Source organism: Macrobrachium nipponense, chromosome 20 (assembly GCF_015104395.2).
Source record: "Macrobrachium nipponense isolate FS-2020 chromosome 20, ASM1510439v2, whole genome shotgun sequence".
In the NCBI taxonomy this organism is placed as follows: domain Eukaryota; kingdom Metazoa; phylum Arthropoda; class Malacostraca; order Decapoda; family Palaemonidae; genus Macrobrachium; species Macrobrachium nipponense.
The window spans coordinates 28,366,899-28,393,697 of record NC_061089.1 but is presented as its reverse complement, the minus strand read 5'-3'; the positions used below and the strand labels follow the sequence as shown (position 1 = coordinate 28,393,697).

Genomic DNA, 26,799 nt, shown 5'->3' with positions numbered 1-26,799 from the left:
GAGGGTGATAGATCTATAGGTGTTGTGCACAATGGAGGAGGCTTCAGGAAAGGTATTTTGTATCCTCGCTCGATGACGTTGAGCGACCAGCTGTCTGCCTCTATCTTCTTCCAAGCTTCTGCAAATAAATGAAGCCTGGCACCTACTGGCGACTGAAGGACTCCCTCCTCATTTTTTACCTCTGGACTTAGACTGAGCTCTGCCTCTAGAGAGTCCTCTTCTCTAGGAGAAGGTCTAGAGGATGCTCCACCTCGAAAGGGCTTTATTTTCTTAGAAAACTGGGTTCGTGTTGAAGTCGAAGGAACCGCAGGACGTCTAGAAGATTGTGCTAAGAGATTCTGAGTAGCTTTTTCCTGTAGACTTCCAGCTACATCTTTAATCATAGCCTGGGGGAAGAGATGGTCAGAAAGAGGGGCGAAAAGCAAATCTGCCTTCTGTGTTGGAGACACTGCTTTGGTAGTAAATTTACAGTAGATAGCTCTCTTTTTCAGGAGCCCTGCACAAAAATGTGAAGCCAATTCCTCTGAACCATCTCTGACGGCCTTATCCATACAAGCGAGAACACTGGATAGCTCCCCAACCCCTTAATTGAGTCTTGACTACGAGTACTAGTGTCAAGCAGTCCCAAACACCAGTCTAAGAAATTAAATACTTCAATTGTCCGAAAAAGACCTTTCAGATGGTGGTCTATCTCCGCCGGTGTCCATGTTATTTTAGCTGACGAAAGAAGAGACCTTCTTGGTGCGTCAACCAGACTGGAAAAGTTTCACCTTGAGCCGATGCGGGAGCCCTTAACCCGACATCCTCACCTGTATCATACCAGATCCCAGCCTTGCCGCAAAGTCTTGAAGGAGGCTGGGCAAAGGAAAAACTTTCCTTGAGCTTTTCTAGACTCCATCCAATCTTGCACCTTCTTAAAAGCTCTCTTAGTTGAAAGAGACTTTGTCATTTTAACAAATCCAGGAGTCTTATTTGTTTTTGACAACGAAAACTGAGAAGGAGGCGACCGAGGTGCTGCGGGTTGAAACTCTTCTCCAAATGAATCCCGAAGCAATCGAACCAAAACTTGATAATCGGAAGAATCTGACACAGCGGGTTGATCCTCTTCCGTTTCTTCTGAAATATTACTTAATCCTTCCTCATCTATAGGAGTGACCAAGGGGACTCCCGAAGCTGGTGGTACAAGTCCTTTCACTCCGAGCTTTAATGAAGATCGTTGTTTTGACGTGCAAGGAGCATTCTGAATATTAATATCTAAAGATTCAGATAAAGCGGTACCAATTTCTTGCTCATTCTCTCGATGGGAGTCTCTTCGAAAAGCCGATTGCAGTTGAGGTTCCATACTAATACCTTGCTGTGATACCTGATGGATATGCAACAAAGCGTCCGTTTGAACGTCTCGCTTGGCATCCGTCCGAGCGTCAAGCTTGGCGTCCAGCCGAGCGCCACGCTTGGCGTCCAGGTGAGCGTCACGCTCGTCGCTCAGCCGAGCGTCCCGCTTGGCGTCCTAGGTGAGCTGTCACGCTCAGCGTCCATCCGAGCGCCACGCCTGGCGTCCAGGTGAGCGTCACGCTCGACGTCTGTCCGAGCGTACCGCTTGTCTAAATAGGCGTCCCTGTGAACACTCCGCTCCTTCCAAGCCGAACTAGGAGCGTCGAGTTTCTCAGACTGTAGACGGCCTCGTTTCGCAACCACAGGATCGTCCGTTCTTGTATAAAGCGAGCCTCGAGAGTCTGGGCGAAATTTCTTCCTTTCGATCTCAAAATTCCTCGTAGGAAGTTTTTCATGCCCTTTCTCCAACTGCAGGTGAGACGTACGAAATCTAGAATGAGTACTCACAGGCGAAAGAGACGATCGGTCCACCCGTGCGGGAGACCTCTTAGATCTTTTAATCGGTAATCTATCATCTTTTCTTCTCGGACGAATTTCTGATTCTCTCTCAGCCAGCAACGAAGCAAGTTGTTGTTGCATCGACCTGATAACACTCTTTGTAGTAGAAGATTCTTTTTCAGGAGAAAAACTGATCCTATGAGAAGGCGAGGGGCGAGGGAAGCCCTATCCCTTCTCACAGGACCCGTTCTAGTTCTATTCTTAGAACGACTAGGCCGCTCCAAGGCGTCCTCGTCAGATGACATCATAATTCTCCTTTGAGGAGTCCATGCAGCAAAACTCTCCGGTGAAGACCGCAAACCAACAGGAGAAAAAGGACGTGAAGCGTCTTCTTCACTGCGATCGAAGACTCTGGCCGCCTGTGCGACACCTTGAGTTTTCGATCTTTTTTGCGGTGGAGAGTAATCCAAGTCTCGAGGCGAAGCCCGTAACGAAGAAGCAGCGCAAAGAGACTCTGCGCCCTCCTCTGAGAGACTACTGACGATAGCCGCCTGTGCGACATTTAACGTCATAGCTCTTTTCAGAGGACGTGAGCGTCTTCTCATGCTCCAACTCCTGTTAGGGGAGGACGCCTCCGAGGACGAAAAACACTCGCGGAGGATACGCGCACTCGCACACTCTTTGGCAGCCTGGGGATCGTCTACAGGTTCTGCCGAAGGGACGCCAGATCGGTGGGGGTTCCCCGTAACCCTCCTGCGGCTTTCGACATGTCCGTCTTCCTGGGCTTGGAAGTTCGACAGAGGTCCAGGCCTAGAGGCATTATAGGGCCGATCTGACGCCCCCTCCACAACACTGGGGGCACTTTCACTGCACTTTTGTTCACTAATAATGCTTTTACCCTCCAAAGCGAGCACTTTAGATTCTAGGTTTCGTATTGATTCCAGAATCGTAGAAAGGGCATTGTCTTCAACTGATTTTTCAGGGCCCGAAGGCACAACATTTTCAGGGCCCGAAGGCACAACAGATTTAGGTGTACCAACTACTGAATGTATAGTAGGAGAAACCTTACTACCCTTACTTCTACTGACTGATACACTCCTGGAGGAAGATCTCCGTATCCTATCACGCTCCAATTTCCGCACATAGGATTCATAAGCCTTCCAACCCGAATCAGACAGACATTCACACTCCTTACAACGGTCATTTATAACACACGTATGTTCTCTACAATTATTACATATTGTGTGTGGGTCTACCGAACCTTTCGGTAGCCTCACCTTACAACCTTCCATACAACACACTCTGGTGCTAGATAAACTAGTCCCAGACATCTTAGTTAAAGGAAAAAAACCAAACCAAATTCAAATCCAATCCACTATCAGCGTAAGCCTAGTCACAATCCACGTTCGATAACCAAAAAACAAACAGGATACTCAAGTAACAGAGAAGTTTCGAAAATCCTAGACGCAGGTGTTGAAAACAGTTGTTATCAACACCGGCGACAGAAAAAATCTGAATAGAAAATGGGAATGGTTCCTGACACCCGCCTCCCAGCGGCGGGAATGGGTACTAACCACCTGGCCGACCACTGCGTGAGCCGGGAGTTTTGAAATTCTGTCGGACTTCGGAGAAATACAGCTATATATATATCTGCTGGGTAAGTTTCATGAACAAACATTACCCCCAGAAAATGTGTAACTAGATAAAATCAAAGATACATAAAACATTAATATTAAAATACAAATGTTTTCAAAATATCTTGAATATGACAAAAGTAAAATGCTAAAGAACAAAATGTAGTTGGTCCCTCTCTCCCTGAAGGGGCAATATCCACTTGGGAGACAGACCAGCATTACACATAACACAGCCCATGATGAAGCAGAAGAAAAGCCACGACTACTGCAATTTGCATCTGTCCCAAAGGAAGGTCAACATGGAAATCAAGGACGGCCATCTAAAAACACTGATGACCAAAAGACTTCCGGGCTTGAAAAACCACAGGCTTGGGTCAGAATCAGATAAGCAAGAGGGCTACATTACTGCTGGAGATATGGTCTGAACAGAAGGCATAATTAGACTTCTTTATAACTAAAGTACTAACCTTACGTGAAGGGAACACTACCAGCAGACAGTGAATAAGAATGTGGGAGGGAGAAACAAAAAAGGAAACAGGAGGATTTGGCAGTTAGCAGAAGTGCGTTTCCTCTAACGAGACTGGCAAATATCACAATTTGTCGAAAATTTTATTTTTCCTAACTATACAAAACTGAGGTCCTTTAACAATAGGAATGGTAATCAGGGGCAGCTGGTACCGGTCATAAGCTTCGAACAAGGAGGTTCGGTAGTTAACTGCTTGTCCGACAGTCAAGTGGTCCTGCACGACTGAGAGGTGAAGATTCACTTTGCTTTAGGCCCAGGAAAACAAAGTGAGGGGTGGCATGAGGTGGGACTATGTGTAAAAGACCTCAGGTTTGTATAGTTAGGAAAAATACAATTTTCGACAAATTGTTATTTGTTCCGATACGTAATACAAACCATCGGCCCTTTAACAATAGGAAGACTCACTTATTGGTTGGTGGAATCTGAGTCTTATGAACAGACTGGTGTTCGTCCGACCTTGATTCCCTCCCTGGTCGTAAGAGCAGAGGGAGCGATCCTAGCCTCTGCCCAACTGATCAGGGTATGTACTGCAGGATCAGTAGTCAGACCTCTGGACCAAATTCATAAGAGGGAGGCAAGCGTGCCTCTTATGAATAGCATGCAAGAACTAGTTCCTACTTCAAGAACCAATATGAAGTTATGGGTTTGTCTCTTGTTGGCATCCACTCCCCCCCTTGTTAGGGGAGTGGTGGATAACCACTCCTATCCCTACTGAAAGGGATAGGATGGAGCTCAGTAGCATAGCTTACCTGCATCAGCCTCCTGTCCAGCGTAGTGATGACCGCGGCCCTCAGCCCACAGGTAAAGGAGAGAAAAGAGGAGGAAGAGAAGCCAGTCACACTCTTGCACTCGTCCATTCATGCAGTCACACAAGGATGCGATGCTGTTCTGTCCACTCGGGTGCTGGGTAAGCTACACAACTCATTGAGCAGCCACCAAGGGTCCCAAAGGGACGGTATCCAAGGACCTGTGGGCGATATCCCCAAGGTAGAAGGAAGTAAAGGTGGTCTGGTTGGCCCAAACCTCTGCCTTCAGCACCTGTGCCACGGAGAAGTTCTTGCGGAACGCAAGGGTTGGACCAATACCTCTGACTTCGTGGGCTCTCCGACAAGGGATACGGGTGTCGTCACTCCTATCCGCAGCATACGCCCTCCTGGATTACCTCACAAAGCCAGAATGAAAGTGTGTTCTTGGACACCTCCTTCTTGGTAACCCCGGTGCTAATGAAGAGGCGTCAACACTCAGGCCTGAGGTGCCGAGTTCTCTTCAGATAGCGCCGTAGCGACCTCACAGGACAAAGCAGCATCTCATCCGCATCATTGTCTGTGAAGTCCTTCAGGGAGGGGATGGTGAATGACTCGAACTGGTCATCAGGGACCGAAGGATTCTGAGTCTTCGCTACGAAGTCCAGGACGAAATCGAGTGTCACAGATCCCCATCCACTCATATGTTTAACATCGAAAGAAAGACCATGAAGTTCTCCTATTCTCTTCACTGATGCCAGGGCTATCAAGAAGAGGGTCTTGAGGGTCAGATCCCTGTCTGACAACTCTCGGAGTGGCTCAAAGGGTCTTCGAGTCAAACTCCTAAGGACGAGAGTCACATCCCATCCCGGGGTCCTGAGTTCCCTGGGTGGGCAAGACCTCTCGAAGCTCTTTATTAGAAGGGAGATCTCAAACGAGTTGGAGATATCCACTTCCCGCAGTTTAAGGACTAGGGCCAGGGCGGCTCTGTAGCCTTTAACTGCAGAGACGAAGAGGAGCTTCTCTCGGCGAAGGAAGACGAGGAAATCCGCTTCCTGCTGAAGAGTGGCTCTGAGAGGAGAGAGACCCCGTCCACGACACCAACCACAGAAGACGGACCACTTTCCCTGGTATACAGCTGCAGAGAACTGCCTGAGGTGCCCAGCCATCTCTGTTGCTGCTCGGCAAGAAAAGCCTCTCGCTCGCAAGAGATGGTGGATAACAGCCAGCCGTGAAGACACAGGGACCGACCCGATTGGTGGTACTGTTCCACATGTGGCTGGCACAGGAGGTTGTGCCAAGGGGGAATCTCTCTCGGTGCTTCGGTGAGCAGAGCCAGCAGGTCCGGATACCAAACAGCCTGAGGCCATTTGGGCGCCACCAGAATCATCCGAATCAGACAGAACGGGGGAAAGGCGTAGACGAAGAGGTTGTCCCACGGATGTTGAAGAGCGTCCTCTGCAGCTGGCCATGGGTCCCGCACAACTGAGTAGAAAACCTGGAGTTTTCTGTTGTGCCGGGTGGTGAACAGATACACAACTGGACGCCCCCACAGGTTGAAGAGCCTTTCTGCCACGTCTGGGTGAAGGGACCACTCGGTTCCTATCACCTGATTCCGACGGCTGAGCTTGTCTGCCACTACCGAGTGAGCCATGGCCCACTTGTGCACCTGCAACGTCAACTGGTGCAACGGTTTGTTGACGTAAGCCACCACCGTGGTGTTGTCGCTCATCAACACCACCACTGAGTGTCCCATCAAACGGTCCTGGAACTCTCGGAGAGCGAGAAACGCTGCCTTGAGCTCCATGACGTTGATGTGAAGGTGCTTGTCGTGATGATCCCACACACCGGTAGCCAGCAACTCCTCTAGGTGTGCGCCCCATCCCTCGGTTGACGCATCTGAAAACAGCAACATCTCCGGGGGGGAGTGCAGAGAGGCACTACTCTTATAAGGTTCCCGTCGTCCAGCCACCAGGCTATGTCCTGCCTCACCTCCTCCGTGAGAGACACGGGAAAGTACGGCGGGTCCCTTGCCTGTGACCAATTCTCCTTTAGCCTCCACTGAAGAGACCACAGGTGAAGATGCCCGTGAGAGACTAACTTCTCGAGAAACGACAGGTGACCGATCATGACCTGCCACTGCTGAGCTGGCTGCTCCTGTAGGGACAGGAACTGTCCGGTTGCCTCCCTGAACCTGCTGATCCGCGAGTCTGCGGGGAAGACTCGCCCTGCTACCGTATCGATCAGCATGCCCAGGTACTTCATCCTCTGCTTGGGCTCAAGATCCAACTTCTCAAAATTCACCCCGATCCCCAGATTGCGGCAAAACTCGAGGAGTTGATCCCTGTCCTGTAGCAACTGTGAGTGGGAGCTCGCCAGGACCAACTAATCGTCGCGATACCTAAAAAGACGTATCCCTACCGAATAGGCCCAAGCCAACACCAGAGTGAACACTCACGTGAACACCTGTGGGGAGGTTGAAAGACCAAAACAAAGTGCCCTGAACTGGTACACCGTCCCGTCGAGGATGTAGCGGAGGTACTTCCTGGAGGACTGATGGATGGGTATCTGGAAATACGCGTCCTTCAGGTCCACTGAAAGCATGAAGTCGTTCTCCCTGATGGACTCGAGCACTAAACGTGTTGTTTCCATCGTGAACCGAGTCTGGCGAACGAATCGGTTCAAGGGAGAGAGATCTATCACTGGGCGCCAGGCCCCCGAGGACTTCTCCACCAGGAAAAGTCGACTGTAGAAGCCCGGTGACTGATCTCATACGATCTCCACAGCTCGTTTGCTCAGCATGGCTTCTACTTCCTGCCGAAGCGCCATGTCCCTGGCAGAACCGGGAACGTACGTCTTTAGATGGACCGGGTTGGAAGTGAGGGGTGGCCGAGACTCGAAGGGTAGTAGATACCCCTCCTGAAGGACATCCACTATCCAGGTCTCTGCTCTGTAGCACTGCCAAGTTGCCCAATGGCTCGCCAGGCACCCCCCCCCCCACTTCCGGCAGCAGGTGAAGGGGAATGCCGTCCCTAGCGTTTCTATCCTCTCTTTGACTTCTTCTTCCCAGTTCCTCCTCGGGAGAAGGAGGGCTGGTGAAGATCACTCCTTACCGCAGAAGTCGTAGGCAGTCTTTCCTCACGGCTTCGACGAGGCGATCGTCTTGGCCACAGAGGAAGCGCTAACCAAACTCTTGGGCTTGGCCGCAGTGGCTCGAGGCTGCCCAGCCGCCTTCGAGACTGCCTGGTGTACAAGACGGTCACTATCATCAGTGTGCCGTTGTTCCACCAAAGCGTCCACCATCTCTCAGGGGAAGAGCGAGGAGGAACTCCGCACCGGTCCGTTGCGAAGACCCAACATCGCCTCGCGCCCTGCCGACCTGGTTACTCAAGTGAGGACAGCATCCCTACGCCTTAGAACCAGGTCGGCCCACAGGTTGGCCATCTGGTGGGCCAGGTAGGAGATGGCCCTACCTCCAGACTGGCACAGTCTCCCAAAAGCCGGGTCCCCTTCAGGAGTGATGTTTCCCAAAGAGGCTGCGACCCTAGACACTGTGAGGGACCACAGGTCTAGCCAGGAGACTGCTTGGAATGCTGCCATGGCAGTCGATTCCAACGCAAGTGCCTCTTGCTGCGAGAACCAGAGGTGTTGGAGAGACACCCCCGGAGTTAGCCTAGCCAGCTCCAGGTTAACCTGTTTGGGCAGCAGAGGGTCCTCCGATGGCACGTAGAATCGCCTATGTCGCGGTAGAGGTGGGGGAAGGAGCTTGGATGACCTGCCAGACCGAAGAGAACCCTCCTGTCTGGAGACATGAGTCTACCTGGCCCAGCACACTGTCGACCAAGGCTGATCGAGGCAGGCCCACCGTCGTCCTGGGTTCCTTCTTAGGACCTCAGAACAACTCCAGCCTAGATGTAGACTCGGAGGGTGGAAGCGCTGATCCCTCCCCGAGGTCATTGTGCTGATGAATCAGCGCAATTACCTCAGCAAACGACGTCTGAATCTCAGGAGTGACTGCGTCCTGCGAAAAAGGACCGTCAAGCCCATCCAGCGAGAACGCCTCCTGAGATCCTCCTCCTTCCACAGGAGGAACCACAACAGACCCCTCATGGTCTCCTCCATCCACTTGTGCGTACGATCTGGTCGGTCCTAAGACCGTGCCAGGTTCGTAGGCCCTCATGGAGGGACTGCGAGAAGCGCACTCCTCGCGATCGCTCCTAATCACCTCACTCTTCCCGGTGTAGCCCGAGGAAGTTGAAGGGATAGGAGAGGAAGACCTGACGCTCCCCCCTTGCCCACCAACCCACAGTGGCGATCGAGCTGCAGGCCTGGTCGCGCGACTCCCCTGGGGAGAACCAATGGACCGAGAACTACGGCGACGGTCCCGAGTGTCAGGAGAGCTGCTGCCAGTCCCCCTATCCACCCGGTCCCGGTGGGAGCGGCGGTCAGGAGACCGGTAGAGTCTACTGTTGCAGTTGGCTTCCACGTCCCCCCCCCTTGTTGGGGAAAGTGGTGGATAATCGCTCCTATCCCTAATGAAAGGGGTAGGATGGAGCTCGGTCGAGTAGCTTACCTGCATCGGTCTCCTGTTCCAGCGTAGTGACGACTGCATCCCTCTGCCCACAGGTAGAGGGGGAGAAAAAGTTGGGGAAGAGTAGCCAGTCACACTGTCATTCACTCATCCATTCATGCAGTCACACAAGGATGCGATGCTGTTCTGTTCGCTCGGGTGCTGGGTAAACTACACAACCTGTTGAGCAGCCACCACGGGTCCCAAGGAAAAAGTGTCCAAGGACCTGTGGGCTATATCCCGAAGGTAGAAGGAGGTGTAGGTGGTCTGGTTGGTCCAGACACCTGCCTTCAGGACCTGCGCCACGGAAAAGTTCTTGCGGAACGCAAGGGAAGGACCAATGCCTCTGACTTCGTGGGCTCTCGGACGAAGGGTACGGATGTCGTCGCTACCATCAGCTTCGTACGCCCTCCTGATCACCTCACGCAGCCAGAAAGAAAGTGTGTTCTTGGATACTTCTTTCTTGGTCACCCCGGTGCTAACGAAGTGGCGTTGACACTCTGGCCTGAGGTGCCGAGTTCTCTTCAGATAGCGCCGTAGCGCCCTCACAGGACAAAGCAGCATCTCATACGCATCATTGTCAGTGAAGTCCAATAGGGAGGGGATCGTGAATGACTCGAACCGGTCGTCAGGGACCGAAGCATTCTGAGTCTTTGCTACGAAGTTCGGGACGAAATCGAGCGTCACAGATCCCCATCCTCTGGTATGCTTGACGTCGAAGGATAAGCCATGAAGTTCCCCTACTCTCTTTGCCGATTCCAGGCCCAGCAAGAAGAGGGTCTTGAGGGTCAGATCCCTGTCTGACGACTCTCGGAGTGGCTCGAAGGGGCTTCGAGTCAAACTCCCAAGGACGAGAGTCACATCCCACCCCAGGGGCCTGAGTTCCCTGGGTGGGCAAGACCTCTCGAAGCTCCTCATTAGCAGGGAGATCTCGAAAGAGTTAGAGATATCCACTCCCCTCAGTTTCAGGACTAGGGCCAGGGCGGCCCTGTATCCTTTGACTGTGGGGACAGAGAGGAGCTTCTCTCAGCGAAGAAAAACGAGGAAATCCGCTACCTGCTGAAGAGTGGCCCACTTTCCCTGGTACACAGCTGCAGAGGACTGTCTGATGTACCCAGCCATCTCTGTTGCTGCTCGGCGAGAAAAGCCTCTCGCTCGCAAGAGATGGTGGATAATAGCCAGCCGTGAAGACAAAGGGACTGGACTGACTGGTGGTACCATTCCACGTGTGGCTGGACAAGAAGGTTGTGCCAAAGGGGAATCTCTCTAGGTGCTTCTGCAAGCAGAGCCAGCAGGTCCAGATACCAAATAGCCTGAGGCCATTTGGGAGCCACTATGATCATCCGGAGATTCGGGGTGACCAGCACTCGGCTGATCACCTTGCGAATCAGACAGAACGGGGGAAAGGCGTAGACGAAGAGGTTGTCCCACGGGTGTTGAAGAGCGTCCTCTGCAGCTGCCCATGGGTCCAGCACAGCCGAGTAGAAAACCTGAAGTTTCCTGTTGTGCCGGGTGGCGAACAGATCCACAACTGCACGCCCCACAGGTTGAAGAGCCTTTCCGCCACGTCTGAGTGTAGGGACCATTCGGTCCCTATCACCTGATCCCGACGGCTGAGCTTGTCTGCTACTACATTCCTGTTGCCTGGAATGTAGCGGGCTGACAGCTCTATTGAGTGGGCCACGGCCCACTCGTGCACCTGCAACGTCAACTGGTGCAACAAGAGGGACACTAGGCCCCCCGGTTTGTTGACATATGCCACTAAGTACTGTGGTGTTGTTGCACATCAACACCACCGAGTATCCCATCAAACGATCCTGGAACTCTTGGAGAGCAAGAAACGCTGCCTTGAGCTCCAGGACGTTGATGTGAAGGTGCTTGTCGGGACGATCTCACACGCCTGCAGCCAGCAACTCCTCCAGGTGTGCGCCCCATCCCTCGGTTGACGCATCTGAAAACAGCAACATCTCCGGGGGGGAGTGCAGAGAGGCACTCCTCTTAAGAGGTTCCTGTCGTCTAGCCACCAGGCTAGGTCCTGCCTCACCTCCTCCATGAGGGACAAGGGGAAGTACGGCGGGTCTCTTCCCTGTGACCAACTCTCCTTTAGTCTCCACTGGAGAGACTGCAGGTGAAGACGCCTGTGAGGGACTAACTTCTCGAGTGACAAAAGGTGGCCGATCACAACTTGCCACTGCTGAACTGGCTGTTCCTGCCGAGACAGGAACTGGTAGGCTGCCTCCCTGAATCTGCTGATCCGCGAGTCTGCGGGGAAGACTCGCCCTGCTACCATATTGACCAGCATACCCAGGTACTTCATCCTCTGCTTGGACTCGAGATCTGACTTTTCGAAGTTCACCACGATCCCCAGATTGCGGCAGAACTCGAGGAGCCGATCCCTGTCCTGTAGCAACTGCGAGCGGCAGCTCGCCAGGACTAACCAGTCGTCAAGATACCTCAAAAGACGTATCCCTGACGATTAAGCCCAAGCAGACACCAAAGTGAACACTTGCGTGAACACCTGTGGGGCGGTTGAGAGACTTATGCAAAGTGCCCTGAATTGGTACACCGTCCCGTCGAGGATGAAGCGGAGGTACTTCCTGGAGGATTGATGAACGGGTATCTGGAAATACGTGTCCTTCAGGTCCACCGAAAGCATGAAGTCTTTCTCCCTGATGGAGTCGAGCACGGAACATGCCATCTCCATCGTGAACCGACTGGCGAACGAATTGGTTCAGGGGAGAGAGATCTATCAACAGGCACCAGCCCCCCCGAAGACTTATCCACCAGGGAAAGACGGGTGTAGAAGCCCGGTGACCAATCCCTGACGATCTCCACAGATCCTTTGCTCAGCATGGCTTGGACTTCCTGCCGAAGTGCTATGTCCTTGGAGGAGGGCTGGCTACGGTCTCTCCTAGAAGAAGTCGAAGGCAGAGTCTTTCCTCTGGGCTTCAACGATGCGATCGCCTTGGCCGCAGAAGAAGCAAAGAAGCACTAACCAAGCTCTTAGGCTTGGCCGCAGTAGCTCAAGGCTGCCCAGACGCCTTCGAGACTGCCTGGTGGACTAAACAGTCACTGTCGTCAGTGCGCCGTCGTTCCACCGCAGCGTCCACCATCTCTCCTGGGAAGAGGAGGAACTCTGCACCGGTCCATTGCGAAGACCCTGAGCCGCTTCACGCCCAGCCGCCCTGGTCACTCGGGTAAGGACTGCGTCCCTACGCCTCAAGACCAGGTTGGCCCACAGGTTTGCCATCTGGTGGGCTAGGTAGGAGATGGCTCTACCTACAGACTGGCACAGTCTCCCGAAAGCCGGGTCACCTTCAGGAGTGATATTTCCCAAGGTGGCCGCAACCTTAGACAATGTGAGGGACCACAGGTCTAACCAGGAGACTGCTTGGAATGCTGCCATGGTGGTCGATTCCAAGGCGAGTGCCTCCTGCTGCGAGAACCATAAGTTCTCCGACAGGAGCTGCTACAGACACCCCTGGAGTTAGCCTAGCTAGCTCCAGGTTAACCTGTTTGGGAGGCATAGTGTCCTCCGATGGCACTAAATCTCCTCTGTCGCAGTAGAGGCAGGGGAAGTAGCTTGGAAGACCTGCCAGACCGTAGTGAACCCTCCTGTCCGGAGACGAGCGAGTCCACCTGGCCCAGCACCGAGTCAGCCAGAGCTGATCGCGGCAGACCCAAACCTGGCCGAGGTCGTCACCCGCGGCAGGCACACCTGAGGGAGCAAAGGTCGGGTTAGTAGGGGGGGTTCCCCCTCACCGAAGGGGGGACAAGTCCCACCCCGAGTGAATGGAAGACCCCAAGTACAACTGAATGTCGGGGTATCTCGCCTCCTCCCCCACGCTCGACGGATCGGGCGAAGAGGAGGAGCGAGAAACGCCCCCCCAAAGGGGAAGGAGCCATACGCGGGAGTTGAGATGGAGGGAAGAAAGAAGACGACGTGTCCAAGACCAGGGGAGTAGCCGGAAAAATTTCCGTTGACTCCCTGGAAGGCTTACGTCACTTCCTCCTCCCCTCAAATCGCGCCCACTGCTCCTCCAACCACACACAAGAAATATCACAGGGCTCGATGCGAGAGCATTCACGCCCCCGACACTGAGCACATAAATCATGAGGGTCAACTTCAGGAAAGAAGCGGAAGGCCCCACACTTACGGCCCTCCACACCAGGGCATCTGCGGCTGATGGGGGGGCGTGGAGAACTCTTCAGCTCACGAGAATCCATAATAAAATGAAAATACAAAAATCACAACTACTTACAGGATTTTCACAAACACACTAAAAAGAGAAGGCAAACAAAAGTTTGAAGAACGAAGCATGCGACGATGGCGGGCAGAGAGAAGTGGAGAACACGTCCGTCACCCAGCGCGGCCGAAAGCAAAGTGGTTCTTCTCCTCCCAGTAGCGCGGTGCGCTGACTGTTGGACAAGCAGTTAACTACCGTACTCCCTTGTTCGAAGCTTACAACCGGTTCCAGCTGCCGCAAGTTACATTCCTATTGTTAAGGGACCGATGGTTTGTATTACATATCGGAACAAACTAAATGCTGTATATTCTACAAATCATGCATACAAAACAACATGAAAAATGGAACAAACACTTTCAACAAGCCATTCACCCACTTTGTGAACTAGGTTGTGGCATTATCACATGTAGTTACTAAAGGAGTTCTCACTTGCAATGAAGTAATACTGGCCTTTATAAATAACTTAAAAGAACTCTTCTACTGAACCATTTATTCACTGAGTGGATATATATATTCAATCAGCTCAACATGAGTACTGTGCAACAATGATAACAATTACCCTCTGGATTATCATTCTGTGATGGAGTCTTGCCACTTTTATCAAAGCTACAAGGAGGAGCTGAAGTAAATAGACAACCAATGCTGTTGAACAGGTTCTCTGCTTGCTGAAAATAAATTTGTAAATCTGAATTAAACAATTTTTGAGTAAAAAATCTTCATGGCATGAAGTTATGCATGCTACATATGGCAATGCATTTGGTGCAAAAAATTACATTAAATATATTGCAAATGCTTTAAGAAAAGACGTTCAAGAGAATGTGCACGGGGAGATGTTAAGAGATTCTGTAAACAAATACTACTGCATTTCATGAAAAATATGTTGGTCATTAAATTGTTTCATAACATTAACATTATGCAAGTACTAATCATGGACCATCTAGTTATCAAATTACTACTTCTATACTCAGCTGCTTAGTTCTTTGTTTTACAAATACTTACTTTACAAAGGAAATAGTTTTACAAGAACCAATAAACGTGTTCCCACTTTCAGTAGAATATGGTTCTGTTTGCAACTGGTCATTTGGAATACCAATGCCACTTATAAAGCAATGATGCAAACGCCTTGTGTGGGATATGAATTACAATCTTTATACTGTATTACAATTCATATTCACTTAAAAGTTTACCACTTTTTGTTAGGAGTAAATATATTTAATTAATTATTGTTTTAAGGAGTTTCGTACAAGTTTCTAAAAAAAATTTATAGATACAGTCACCACCCTACTTACAAACATTCAGATACAAACAGACAGGGTTACAAGTTAAGATGTGTTTGAAGCACTCCCCTTTGCCACCCAAAAGTTCCAATTTTGCTCTGCATGCCAATTCTGCTAGTAAAAATTTTTGCAAAGAATAGAACATGAGGAAGAAAAAGAACCCGTTCCTTTAACCCTTCCCCGATTATCCAGAGTATTTTTGTGATTAATTACCATGTATTTTTCTAACATTCATGAGAATACTCGTTCATACTTGTAAAATACTCCTACTTATTTATTTCTATCATCCCAATTTACCTCTTTCTCTGATGAATTCCCATTTTCTATATTTCCTCTTCCCATCAGAAATGTTTGGTAAGTATATTTTTGTCAATATGGCAACGTGCAATGTTTACTTTGTGAACTTCCAATGTCAGCTGCTGCTCCTGTGAAATTTTCTCAAGTTCATAACTTTCAAAGCATGGAAAAAATACTAAATTTTGAATGTTGCATGAATCTAAATTTTATTTTCTGATTTTTACCTTTCTAACATCCTAAGTAATTCTTTAAAATACACTGCATAATTTACAAAGTGAAAATATATCTGTGACTTTTGCATTACCTCAGAAATGTATATACTTACCAACAAAAATTATGCACTATACATATTACAAACCAACTTACAAACAATTCAGGAGATAAATGGCCATCTGGAATGTAATTAGTTTGTATATTTGATAGTGACTGTATCTATAGTTTTTTTTTAGAAACTTATACAAAACTCCTTAAAGCAATAATTAATTCCATATATTAGTTCCACTCATTTTGGCCTTACCATATTAACTGCATCTTGGAGTTGTGACAAGCGGTCCGCCATGATGGAGCAATGAGCAGATCGAGTATTCACCCTGTAAGAAATTATCATAAGTAAATACAATCAAAATTAAGGTAAAACACTATCATATATACATATATATAATACAATAAAACAGTAGTCAACGTACCCTATACATATTCATACCTAAAGTTATTGTTACTCCTAAGAATTATCCATACATATTTCAGTGAAATTTATGTTTTAAATGTTAAATTCCTGTACTGGCCACGTGCATGCCCAGACAACCGACCAACCACCAAGACACTTTCTCCTCCATGAGTCACCAGGTAAGAAGAACACATGGTTCAAGAAACAAAACTTCTCCCAGATGTCTTTTATACACATTTCTCTGTAACCATTAGTCACATTCCATTTATGATCACCACTGTATGGATTACCATGAAAGCTCTCAAGTCATATAGTACTGGTTATCTTCAACTGAATCTTCTGTATCAAATTGTATGCATGTTTATGTGTGAACAAACGCAGACACTGGGACTTAATCCCTGTTTCAATTTGTCAAGACTTGTAATTGCATTGCGAGTATTCTGTACATAAATTAGTTCTAATTCAGTAATAAAGTGACCAGCAGGCACTCAGCACCTCATTCAGTACCTTTCTTACATTGGTGACCCCTGAGCAATTGACACGGTCGATGTTGTTCACACCTACCACCGTTCATGCCCTGCAACCCAGAGGCATGGTTTTTCATGGCGCAAACAACCTTCCTAGACACCATCCCCGAGTTCCAGCCGGACGACATCTTCAAGAATACTACTGAAGGAGCAGCCAACATCATCCTTCAGCATGATGCCTGCCCTGAGTGCCAAGAAATTCTTTGACCATGTGGGGGTGCCCAGAGGCGGCGGGCAACTGCCACGCGCTTATAGGTTGCTGTGGCGAATCATCACACTGCCTGCAATGGGCAGCCAACCCAAGTCATCCTTGGACATCATGAAGAAGGTACTCCTCACACACTACTCTGCCCCGACAGTGACCGAAAGCTCTGCCACAGAGTCCAGAGGGAGTCCAGAGCTTAAGGACCCTTTCAGCCCAGCAAGTGTGAATGAATCAACCCCACTCCTCCCATCCTCCATGCAATGAAGGCCATTGGAGAAACATTTACAATGTACGAGAGGCGGGCAATGAAGACCACTTTCGATGGGAAGAATATGACCAGCATTGTTAAAGGCAGATTTCCTGACAGCGCACAACCTACTGGTCGTCATAACAGCTAAACTGCTGATCCCACAAGCAGTGCCGACATCATCATCTCAAATGCCATGCTGATGTACCAACAACGAATCAACAAAAGTCCAGTCACACCCGCATCACTTACCGCCAAATACCAAGGCAGGAGTTTGGTGAACGACACAGTGTTGACGTTGCCAGCAAGACTTTATTCAGCCGTGAGGCCTTTCATGGGAATAGAGTCCTATGCTTGCTATGTGCACGCTTGGACAGCAGACCAACAACCAAGACACTTTTTCCTCCATGAGTCACCAGGTGAGAAGAACACATGGTCAGAGAAACATAACTTCTCCCAAACATCTTTATTCATATTTCTATGCAGTAACCATTATTGTCACATTCCATTTATGATCATCACTGTATCCATTGCTATGCAAGCTCTCCAATCATGTGCTTGAAGATTAAAACTGAATCCTCTGTATCAAATTGTATAGTACATGTTTATGTCTGCGAACAGACACAGGGACTTAAACCATTTCAATTTGTCAAAGATTTGTACATTGCGGCTTACAGCGGCCAATAACCTCTGAATATTCTAAACATAAATCAGTTCTAATTCAGTAATAAAACAGTCAGCAAGCATTACGCAAATCACTCAGCACAGTGGCCCCCATTATTCATGGGGGATGTGTACCAGACGGCCCCCTTGAATAGCCGAAATCCGCGAATTCTTAGAACCCCTATAAAAATGCTTACAACTGACTACAGGCAGTCCCTGGGTTACGACGGGGGTTCCGTTCTTGAGACGTGTTGTAAGCCAAAAATTGTCATAAGCCAGAACATCGTCAAAAATTCTGATAAAACCTTACTTTTAATGCTTTGGGTGCATTGAAAACTATGTAAACTGCATTCTTATTGCATTTTTCATGAAAAAAAACTTCAAATATTGATTATTTTGCATTTTTGGTGTCATATTTCTTGTGCCAGATCAGTGGTGTAGGCATCGTAACCCTGGAAATAATTTCTGATGAATATAATTGAAAAGCGCCTTAACCTCGGAACGTCGTAAGCCGAACCCGTTGTAACCTGGGGACTGCCTATTTAGTTGGTTCAAACGCAAGAAATACCCACTAAAAATGCAAATTTCCCTTGAATATTGGGTATACTAGTGTGATTTTGCTAATCTCAATAAGATTAGTAAAAAAGCCCCAAGCAGGTATGACCAGCATCCTAGGTGAGGGCATGTATACTGAGGGTCCAAGACATAGTCCAGTAAGCATCATCCCAAGCTTGAGAAATTTTTAAGACTCCAATTTATCTTACACATTGATTTCCATGTTACTTACCACCCCCTTACATGAATACACCCCATCCAAAATACCCTTACTGCCATGCTAACTTGTTTTAGACTCAAGCAATCTACAGCCAGTCTCCAGCTATCAGTGGACTCAGCTAATGACGATTCGGTTTTATGGCGCCTGTCTAGCGCCATAAAATTGGCAATTTATGGCGCCACAACAGGCAGTTTCAGTTATCGGCACCATAAGGGGCTGATAATAGAGTTATGGTGCCATAACATACCTAACAGAGGAGCCATTGAGCAGTTATCAGTGCCATTAACCGAAACTTGGCACCATAAGCGCCATAAATCACCAATTTCATACAATCAACTTACCTGTCAGATATATACATAGCTAAGACTCCGTCGTCCCCGACAGAAATTCAAATTTCGCGCCACTCGCTACAGGTAGGTCAGGTGATCTACCGGCCTGCCCTGGGCGGCAGGACTAGGAACCATTCCCGTTTTCTTCTCATATATTTTCTGTCGCCGGTGGTATCAACATCGTTGCTGCCACCTCTTGACTGGAATTCGCTTTTCTAGACAATTGATCATCTTTTTGTGGACTTTTGGTGACGTACCTGGATCGTTGTTTTGGCATTCGCTACTGTGGACTGGATTTGGACTTGCTTTTGATTTTTCTTCAGAATGTCTGATTCAAGTGTTTGTGTGAGAATGTGTGTGAATGTAGGCTGCAAGGTGAGGATACCGAAAGCTTCGGTTGATCCTCACACTGTATGTCGCAAATGTAGGGGTTTTGATTGTTCTATTTCTAACACCTGTCATGAGTGTGAAAGGTTGAATGTTGAGGAATGGAAGACTCTAACTTCTTACTTGAAGAAGTTAGAAAGGGATAGAGTCAGAAGGGCTGCATCTAAGATTGCGGGTAGTAGTACAAGGCCTATTGAGCCTTTGGATAATTCTAACTCTTCTCTTAATTATGATTCTGTATCAGGACCCTCACTGGCCTTACATTCAGATTCGGCCTCGGAAATTGCTGAACTGAAGGCTACTCTTCACAGGATGAGATCCAAAATGGCTACCATGAAAGGTAAGGACTGTGAAAGTGATTTTAGTGAAGTGAGTGTCCCCAGTGTCTCTGCGACGCTCCCAGGCCTAGACCTCTTCCAAGCTCCCAAGCCCAGAGGAGAAGGAAAGTCGAAAGCCGTACGGAGTGGAGAATTCCCCCCCCCCCCGGTCAGGCGTCCCTTCAGCAGGTGCTATATATAGACAGTCTGCTCAGGACCGCTATCGAAAAAGCGTCCTCAGAGAGTGCTTCTCTTCGTCCGCTTCTCCCTCTCCTAAACGAGGGTGGAAGGATTCGGGACTTGTCCAGGCCCTGAAAAGGCACTGGAGAGATCCTGTGTTGGATTCAAGCCCAGAACGCTTTTCGGAAGAAGCGCCTCCTTCTATCAAGAAGGCGAAGAGGGTTTTGACGTCCCATGATGTGGGCAATACGCCTTCGAGGTCTCCCTCTCCCGTTCAAGAAGACGCAGGAGAGGCTTCCAAGAGGATCATTTTGGCGGTGCAGGAACAGCTATCCGCCTTAGTAGGAGTCCTTTCGAAGGATCCTCCTCGTAAGAAAGACGTGAGACTGCCGGTCAAGAAGACTCGTCTTCCTTCTCCCGCCAGGAGTGAGGCTCCTGTGAGACGTGAGTCTTTTGAGAACTCAGATAGAGACTCGTTGGACGATTTTGATTCGCCAGACAAGCGCGTCGCGCCAGCCAAGCGCGAGGCGTCCTACAGACGAGAAGCGTCCTCTAGGATTAGAGAGTCAGACAAGCGAGAAACGCATTACAGACGAGAGGATTCTCCCAGATGGGATACGTCTGCCAGACCAGCAAGCCTTCAAGCCGAGCGGCGAGGTAACAACCAGCGTTGAGGAATTTCAGCCAAAGCGCGAGGCTCCAGACAAGCATCTGTCATGCAAGGATGTGGCACCAGGAAGACGCGAGACTTCAACCAGGCGCGAGGCGTCAGTCAGGCGCGAGAGTTTTGAGAGGCGCGAGACACCAGTCAGGCGCGAGGCGCCAGCCAAGCGCGAGGAGTCAGTCAGGCGCGAGACGCCAGCCAAGCGCGAGGATCCTGCCAGGCGCGAGGCGCCAGCCAAGCGAGAGGAGTCAGCCAGGCGCGAGACGCCAGCCAAGCGCGAGGCGCCAGCCAAGTACGAAGAGCCAGCCAAGCATAGGAGCTCTTTACACTCTCTTAGCCCCTCTCCTATTAGGAGTTTGTCTCCCGTAGAGAGTTTTTGAACAGGAAGACCCGGAACGGGAAGTGGCCTCTCCTTCTGATCCGATTTTGGAAGAGGACTCAGAGGACGAGTCTCACGGTAAAGAAGGACTGTCGAACTACAAAGTTTTGACAGCTCTCCTTCCTCCACTCCAGGGAATACGGAGATGCATTGATCCCTGCCGCTCCTCCTTCGCCTCGTTCACTTTTTTCATGCTCGAAGACACCGAAATCGTCGGCTTTCTTGAAGATGAGACCGACGATTTCTATGAAGAGAGCTCTGCAATCGCTGGATAGCTGGATGCTAACTAAGAAAGAGCTAGTAAGGACAGTGTTTTGCATGCCTCCCGCTAGACTTACGGGCAAGAGAGGGATTTGGTACCAGACTGGGGAGAATATGGGTCTCACTCTTCCAGCTTCAGCTGAAGCTGACTTTTCCAGTCTGGTAGATGCATCCAGGAGACATAGCCTTCACACGGCTAAGATTACTTGGGGTCTTTCAGAGTTGGATCATCTCCTCAAGGGACTTTTTCACATTCTAGAAGTCTTTAACTTCCTAGATTGGTCCCTTGGGGTGATGTCCAAGAAGGCTCATGCCCCTGAAGGCTAGAACCGGATGTACTCCTGGCAATTTTGTCATGTATTGACAAGGCGGTGCCAAGACGGCTCAGGGGAAGTTTTCTTCCTTATTTGGAGCAGGTCTCTTGAAGAAGAGATCTGTTTTTAGCTTTCTTGACGAAAGCAGTATCACATTCGCAAAGAGCAGCTTTGTTATTCGCCCCTAGATCTGATTTTCTGTTTCCGTCACAGTTGGTGAGGGATATTTCCCGATCTCTGACGGAGAAAGCGACTCAGGATCTTCTCCTGCAATCGTCCAGGAAGAAGAGACCAGTGATGGTGGGAGAAAAGAAAGGGGGGTCTACTCCTGTTCGGCCCTTTCGAGGAGGAGGCCCTCCACTAGAGGTTACCGCTAAAAACAGGAAAACGACCGAGAAGAGAGGTCGAGCCTCGTTCCGCCCCTTTAAAAGGGGAAAGTGAAGTGGCGCTCCTCCAAACACCAGTAGGTGCCAGGCTCCGGGGATTTGCGGAAGCCTGGACTCGCATCGACACAGACGCTTGGTCGATGTCGGTTCTTCAGAAGGGATATCTCATTCCTTTCCTGGACAATCCTCCCCTGACGTCAACTCCGAGGGAATTGTCCGCCAATTACAAGGACCCTGTGTTGAAAGATACTCTTCAACAAATGGTGGATCAGATGTGGGACAAGAGAGCTATAGAACTTGTGCTGGATCAAAGTCCCCAGGGTTTTACAATCGTCTTTTCTTGGTTGCGAAAGCCTCGGGGGGCTGGAGACCAGTTCTGGATGTCAGCGCTCTGAACAAGTTTGTTCAAAAACAGAAGTTCTCCATGGAAACCTCTGCTTCAGTCCTGGCGGGCTCTTCGCCAAGGGGATTGGATGGTGTCTCTGGATCTCCAGGACGCCTATTTTCACGTCCCGATCCATCTTCGTCGAAGAAGTACCTCCGTTTCATGACGGGGGGAAGGATCTTCCAATTCAGAGCCTTGTGTTTCGGCCTGTCTACGGCGCCTCAGGTTTTCACGAACCTTTTGAAAAATGTGGCGAGATGGCTTCATCTGAAAGGAATCAGTATATCTCTATACCTAGACGACTGGCTTATCAGAGCAAAGTCAGAGAAACAGTGTTTGGAGGACCTGACTGTGACACTAAACCTGATAAAGACATTAGGATTACTCGTGAACCTCGAGAAGTCCCAACTGATCCCCAGCCAGAACTTGGTCTATCTGGGGATTCGGATGGATTCTCGGGGGGTTTTCGAGTATTTCCTTCTCAAGAGAGACTAGCGAGAGGTTTAGAAAAAGTCTCTCTCTTCCATAAGGAAGGAACGGACTTCGGCGAGGGAATGGTTGAGCCTGTTAGGGACCCTTTCCTCGCTCGAACAGTTCTTTCATCTAGGAAGACTTCATCTCCGTCCTCTTCAGTTCTTCCTCAGAAGTTCGTGGAACATGAAGACAGGACTCCTCTCGGACAGTTTTTGCATTCCAGATCTGATAAAACGACATCTAGAATGGTGGTTACTCCACTGAGGGAAAACAAGGGTACTTCCCTGGAAATACAGAGCCCAAACCTTGTATTGTTTTCCGACGCGTCGGAAAAAGGTTTGGGGAGCAACTTTGGGAAAGAGAGAAGTGTCAGGCACTTGGAATGCTCTTCAAGTGTCCTGGAAACATAAACTGCAAAGAACTGTTGGCTGTACACCTAGCTCTAAAGAGCTTCGAACCGTTAGTATGCAAACAAAACAGTACAAGTGAATGCGGACAATACAACCGCTCTGGCATACATTCGGAAGCAAGGAGGTACTCACTCGTATGCCCTTTACGAACTCGCAAGAGAACTGCTGTTGTGGACATCGCAAAGGAACATCTCTCTCTTGACGAGGTTCGTTCAGGGAGTAAGGAACGTAAGAGCGGACAGGCTGAGCAGGAGGAACCAGTACTTTCATACCGAGTGGACCCTCCACTCCAGACGTTTGCCTCAAGCTCTGGTCTCTTTGGGGGAACTCCTCATGTCGACCTCTTTGCCACGTTCCTCTCGAAGAGACTGAAAGTCTTCTGTTCAGTAGTAGAAGATCCCAGAGCTCTAGCAGTAAAACGCCTTCCTGCTAGATTGGTCTCAGGTAGACGTTTACGCATTTCCCCCATTCAAGATTCTGGGTGGGGCAAGTGCTCAGGAAGTTTGTGACTTCAAAGGGGACAAGAATGACCCTGATAGCCCCCTTTTAGCCGCCAGCTCAAGAGTGGTTCCCAGAGGTACTGGAGTGGATAGTAGACTTCCCCAGATCCCTTCCACAAAGGAGGGATCTTCTCAGACAACCACACTTCGAGAGGGTTTCATCAAAACCTCCCCGCTCTCGCTCTGACTGCCTTTCGACTATCGAAAGACTTGTCAGAGCGAGAGGCTTTTCTAGCAAAGCAGCAAGCTCGATCGCTAGAGCCCGGAGAACTTCCACTATCCGGGTTTACCAATCCAAGTGGGAAGTTTTTAGAAGGTGGTGTAAGTCAAAGAAGTTGTCCTCCTCCAGTACCTCTGTAACAGAAATAGCTGATTTCTGTTATTTCTGAGAGAAGAATCGCGGCTCTCCGTAGCCACGATAAAGGGCTATAGAAGTATGCTTTTCCGGGGGGCCCCCCCCCATTTTCTTTTTTTTAGGGGAAAATAGAGGCCTAGAATTTGGGGGAAACGATAAGGATCTGCATTGATCTTGATTAGGTCGTTTGAGACCAAGAAGTCTAGAATTACTTCTCCCCCTAACTGGAATCTAGACGTAGTGCTGAAGTTCTTGGCTTCAGAGAGAATTTGAACCCTACATTTTTGGCCTCGTTTCGTGATATAACGAGAAAATGTTTATTCCTTTTGTCACTAGCGACGGCAAAAAAGAGTTTAGTGAACTGCACGCCCTTAGTGACAAAGTCGGGTTCAATATAGATTCAGAGCCATCTGTTCCTTCAAGGAATTATTCTTGGCGAAGAATGAAAATCCTTCGAATCCCTGGCCGAGAAACTTCGAAAAAGGTAACAAAAGGATTATCGGGTCTCGTCGGCAGGGAACCGGAGAGGTCTCTTTGCCCCAGTAAGGGCGTTAAAGTTTTACTTACAGAAAAAGGAACAGTTGGGAGGTTCTAGACAAGGTCTTTGGTGCTCAGTAAGTCCATCAAGACCTATGTCTAAGAATGCTTTAGCCTTTTTTTGTCAGGAACGTAATACGGACGCTCATAAGGCTTGCGGATGATTCTTTAAAACTCCTGAGAGTAAGAGCTCATGAAGTGAGAGCATGGCGACGTGGCTCTCTCTTTTCAGAGAAATATGTCGCTGAAGAATATCTTGGAAGCGACATATTGGAGATGTAATTCTGTGTTTGCTGCTCACTATTTGAAGGACGTGCGTGTGACCTATGAAAAATGTTTTTTGCCTTAGGTCCTTTTGTGTCTGCGGGCACAATCCTGGGTACAGGAGCTGACAACAATCCTTAAAATTTTTTTTATTTTTTTTACTACTTAAGTCTAATAGATATGTTCTAGACTTTCTGCTGAACAGGTGCAGTTGCCGCACAAGCGGCCAGTCACTTCCGTTCAGTAAGGGAACTCTTGTGATATCTTGTAATAGATAAAAATTTTTTTTTGAAATTATTGTGTGCGTGTGCATTGTTGGTGAGGTTTAGTTACGGTTGTTGTGAAGAGTTGGGGATAACTCAGAGCAATTTTTAATATAACATGGTGGTTTAGGATCGAGGTGGTCAGGGATTGGTTGTGTGCTCCTTAATAAGGTGTGTTGTCATGTAAGTGGATCAGCACCCATTGACAAAGTCCTTTCAGGCTCTGCCGAGTAAGTGGATAAGACCCCTTCGGCAGACCCACAAGAATTCTTGGCCATAGATCACATACCTCGCTAAAGTTTCTTGAGGTGATGCAGACTACGGGGCAAACACCCACGAAGTCTACCACCTATCAGGTAGGAAATGACAATTTGTCGAAAATTGCATTTTTCCTAACTATACAAACCTGAGGTCCTTTAACAATAGGAAGTAGCTAGCGGCAGCTGGAACGGTCGTAAAGCTTCGAACAAGGGGAGAACGGTAGTTAACTGCTTGTCCGACAGTCGTGCGCCGCGCGACTGGGAGTAAACAAATCACTTTTGCTTTTGGCCCATGCAAAATACGCGAGAGTGAGGGGTGGCATGAGGAGGGACTATATGTAAAGGACCTCAGGTTTGATAGTTAGGAAAAATGCAATTTTCGACAAATTGGTCATTTGTTTCCGATACGTAATACAAACCATCGGTCCTTTAACAATAGGAAGACTCACTTCTTGGTGGGAGGAATCTGAGTCTTTTGATGAACAGACTGGTGTTCGTCCATCCCTGGAATGCCTCCTGGTCGTAAGAGCGAGGGAGGGATCCAAGCCTCTGTCCGATTGATCGGGGTGTGCACCGCAGGATCAATGGTCAGACCTCTGGGCCGAGTACTAAGAGAGAGGCAAGCGTATCTCTTCGTACCAGCAAGCAAGAACTTGTTCCTGTTTGCAAGAGGCAACATAAAGTATGGGTTGTCTCAAGCTGGCATCCACTTCCTCCCCCTTGTTGGAGGAAGTGGTGGATATACGCTCCTATCCCTAGTGAAAGGGATAGGATGGGGCTCTGTTGAGTAGCTCACCTGCATCTTGTCCTAATCCAGCAGGGTGACGACCGTGTCCCTCTAACCACAGGTAGAGGGGAAGAAAAAGATGGGAAGAGGAGCCAGTCACACTCTCATTCACTCATCCATTCTTACGGTCACACCAGGACTCGATGCTGTTCAGCCTGCGAGGGTCTGGGTTCGCTACACAACGTGTTGAGCAGCCACCACGGGTCCCAAGGAAAAAGATCCAAGGACCTGTGGGCAATATCCCGAAGGTAGAAGGAAGGGCATGTGGTCTGGTTGGACCAGACCCCTGCCTTCAGTACCTGCGCCACGGAGAAGTTCTTGCGGACAAGGCAGCATCTCCTTCGCATCGAAGGCGGTGAAGTCCATTAGGGAGGGGATTGTGAACGACTCGAACCAATCGTCAGGGCGACCGAAGGGTTCTGAGTCTTCGCTACGAAGTTCGGTACGAAATCGAGCGTCACGGATCCCCATCCCCTGGATGCTTGACTTCGCAGGAGAAGTCATGCAGTTCCTTAGAGGAAAAGAAGGAAATAGTCGCATGACCTATTCCTCTTCTCTACTTCGGTGATGTCCAGTACCCATACTGGTCTGTCCGTTTGCCACGAAGTCTCTCGCATCCTCCTATCCCCATGCAGCGAAGTTCTCGGTAGTGGATAGGACACCGACACTCCATGGTGGGGTCGATGGTATGGGTACTGTGACAAGCTATTAAAACGAAGTAATGATTGCTCTGTAACAACCGAACTAAGTCAACAGCGTAGTTCGTAACTGACTCGGACGCTCTGACAGCTGCCGACTGACTGCGTTCGGTAGGAGGCAAGTGTCAAAGCATCCGAGTAAGTCACGTGACCTTCGCCTTTAAAGGGTTATGCCGAGAGACCAAACAAATAATGTATTTGTTTGTCACCAATGCCGGACAGCGAGGTGATGATTCTCTTAAGGCATGTGCCCAACAGGCGAAAGTCAATTGCCTTCTAGAGACCGAGGTCCCTGAAGGCAAAACATCTCATGGTTGTTGAATCTCAGCTAAGGAGAAACAACACTATGTACCGTTGAAGACGAAGGTAGATATTGAATGCAACCTACGTCTTCACAGACGAATCGAGAGAAGGATTCTCAAGATTCATAACCTGTGCTTA

The 26,799-nt window shown here is 49.1% G+C and overlaps 1 protein-coding gene across 1 annotated transcript in view; it reads right to left on the bottom strand.

Moving 5' to 3' along the window:
• LOC135224135 (mediator of RNA polymerase II transcription subunit 21-like) overlaps positions 1-26,799 on the bottom strand; it is a 70,242-nt gene that overhangs the window by 18,551 nt on the left and 24,892 nt on the right. Inside the window, exons 2-3 of the mRNA XM_064263026.1 lie at positions 15,642-15,714; positions 14,110-14,215 (exon numbers count right to left, since the gene is read on the bottom strand). Of these exons, the coding sequence (XP_064119096.1) occupies positions 14,110-14,215; positions 15,642-15,683 (148 nt within the window). The 5' untranslated portion in view covers positions 15,684-15,714. The remainder of the gene's footprint in view (positions 1-14,109; positions 14,216-15,641; positions 15,715-26,799) is intronic.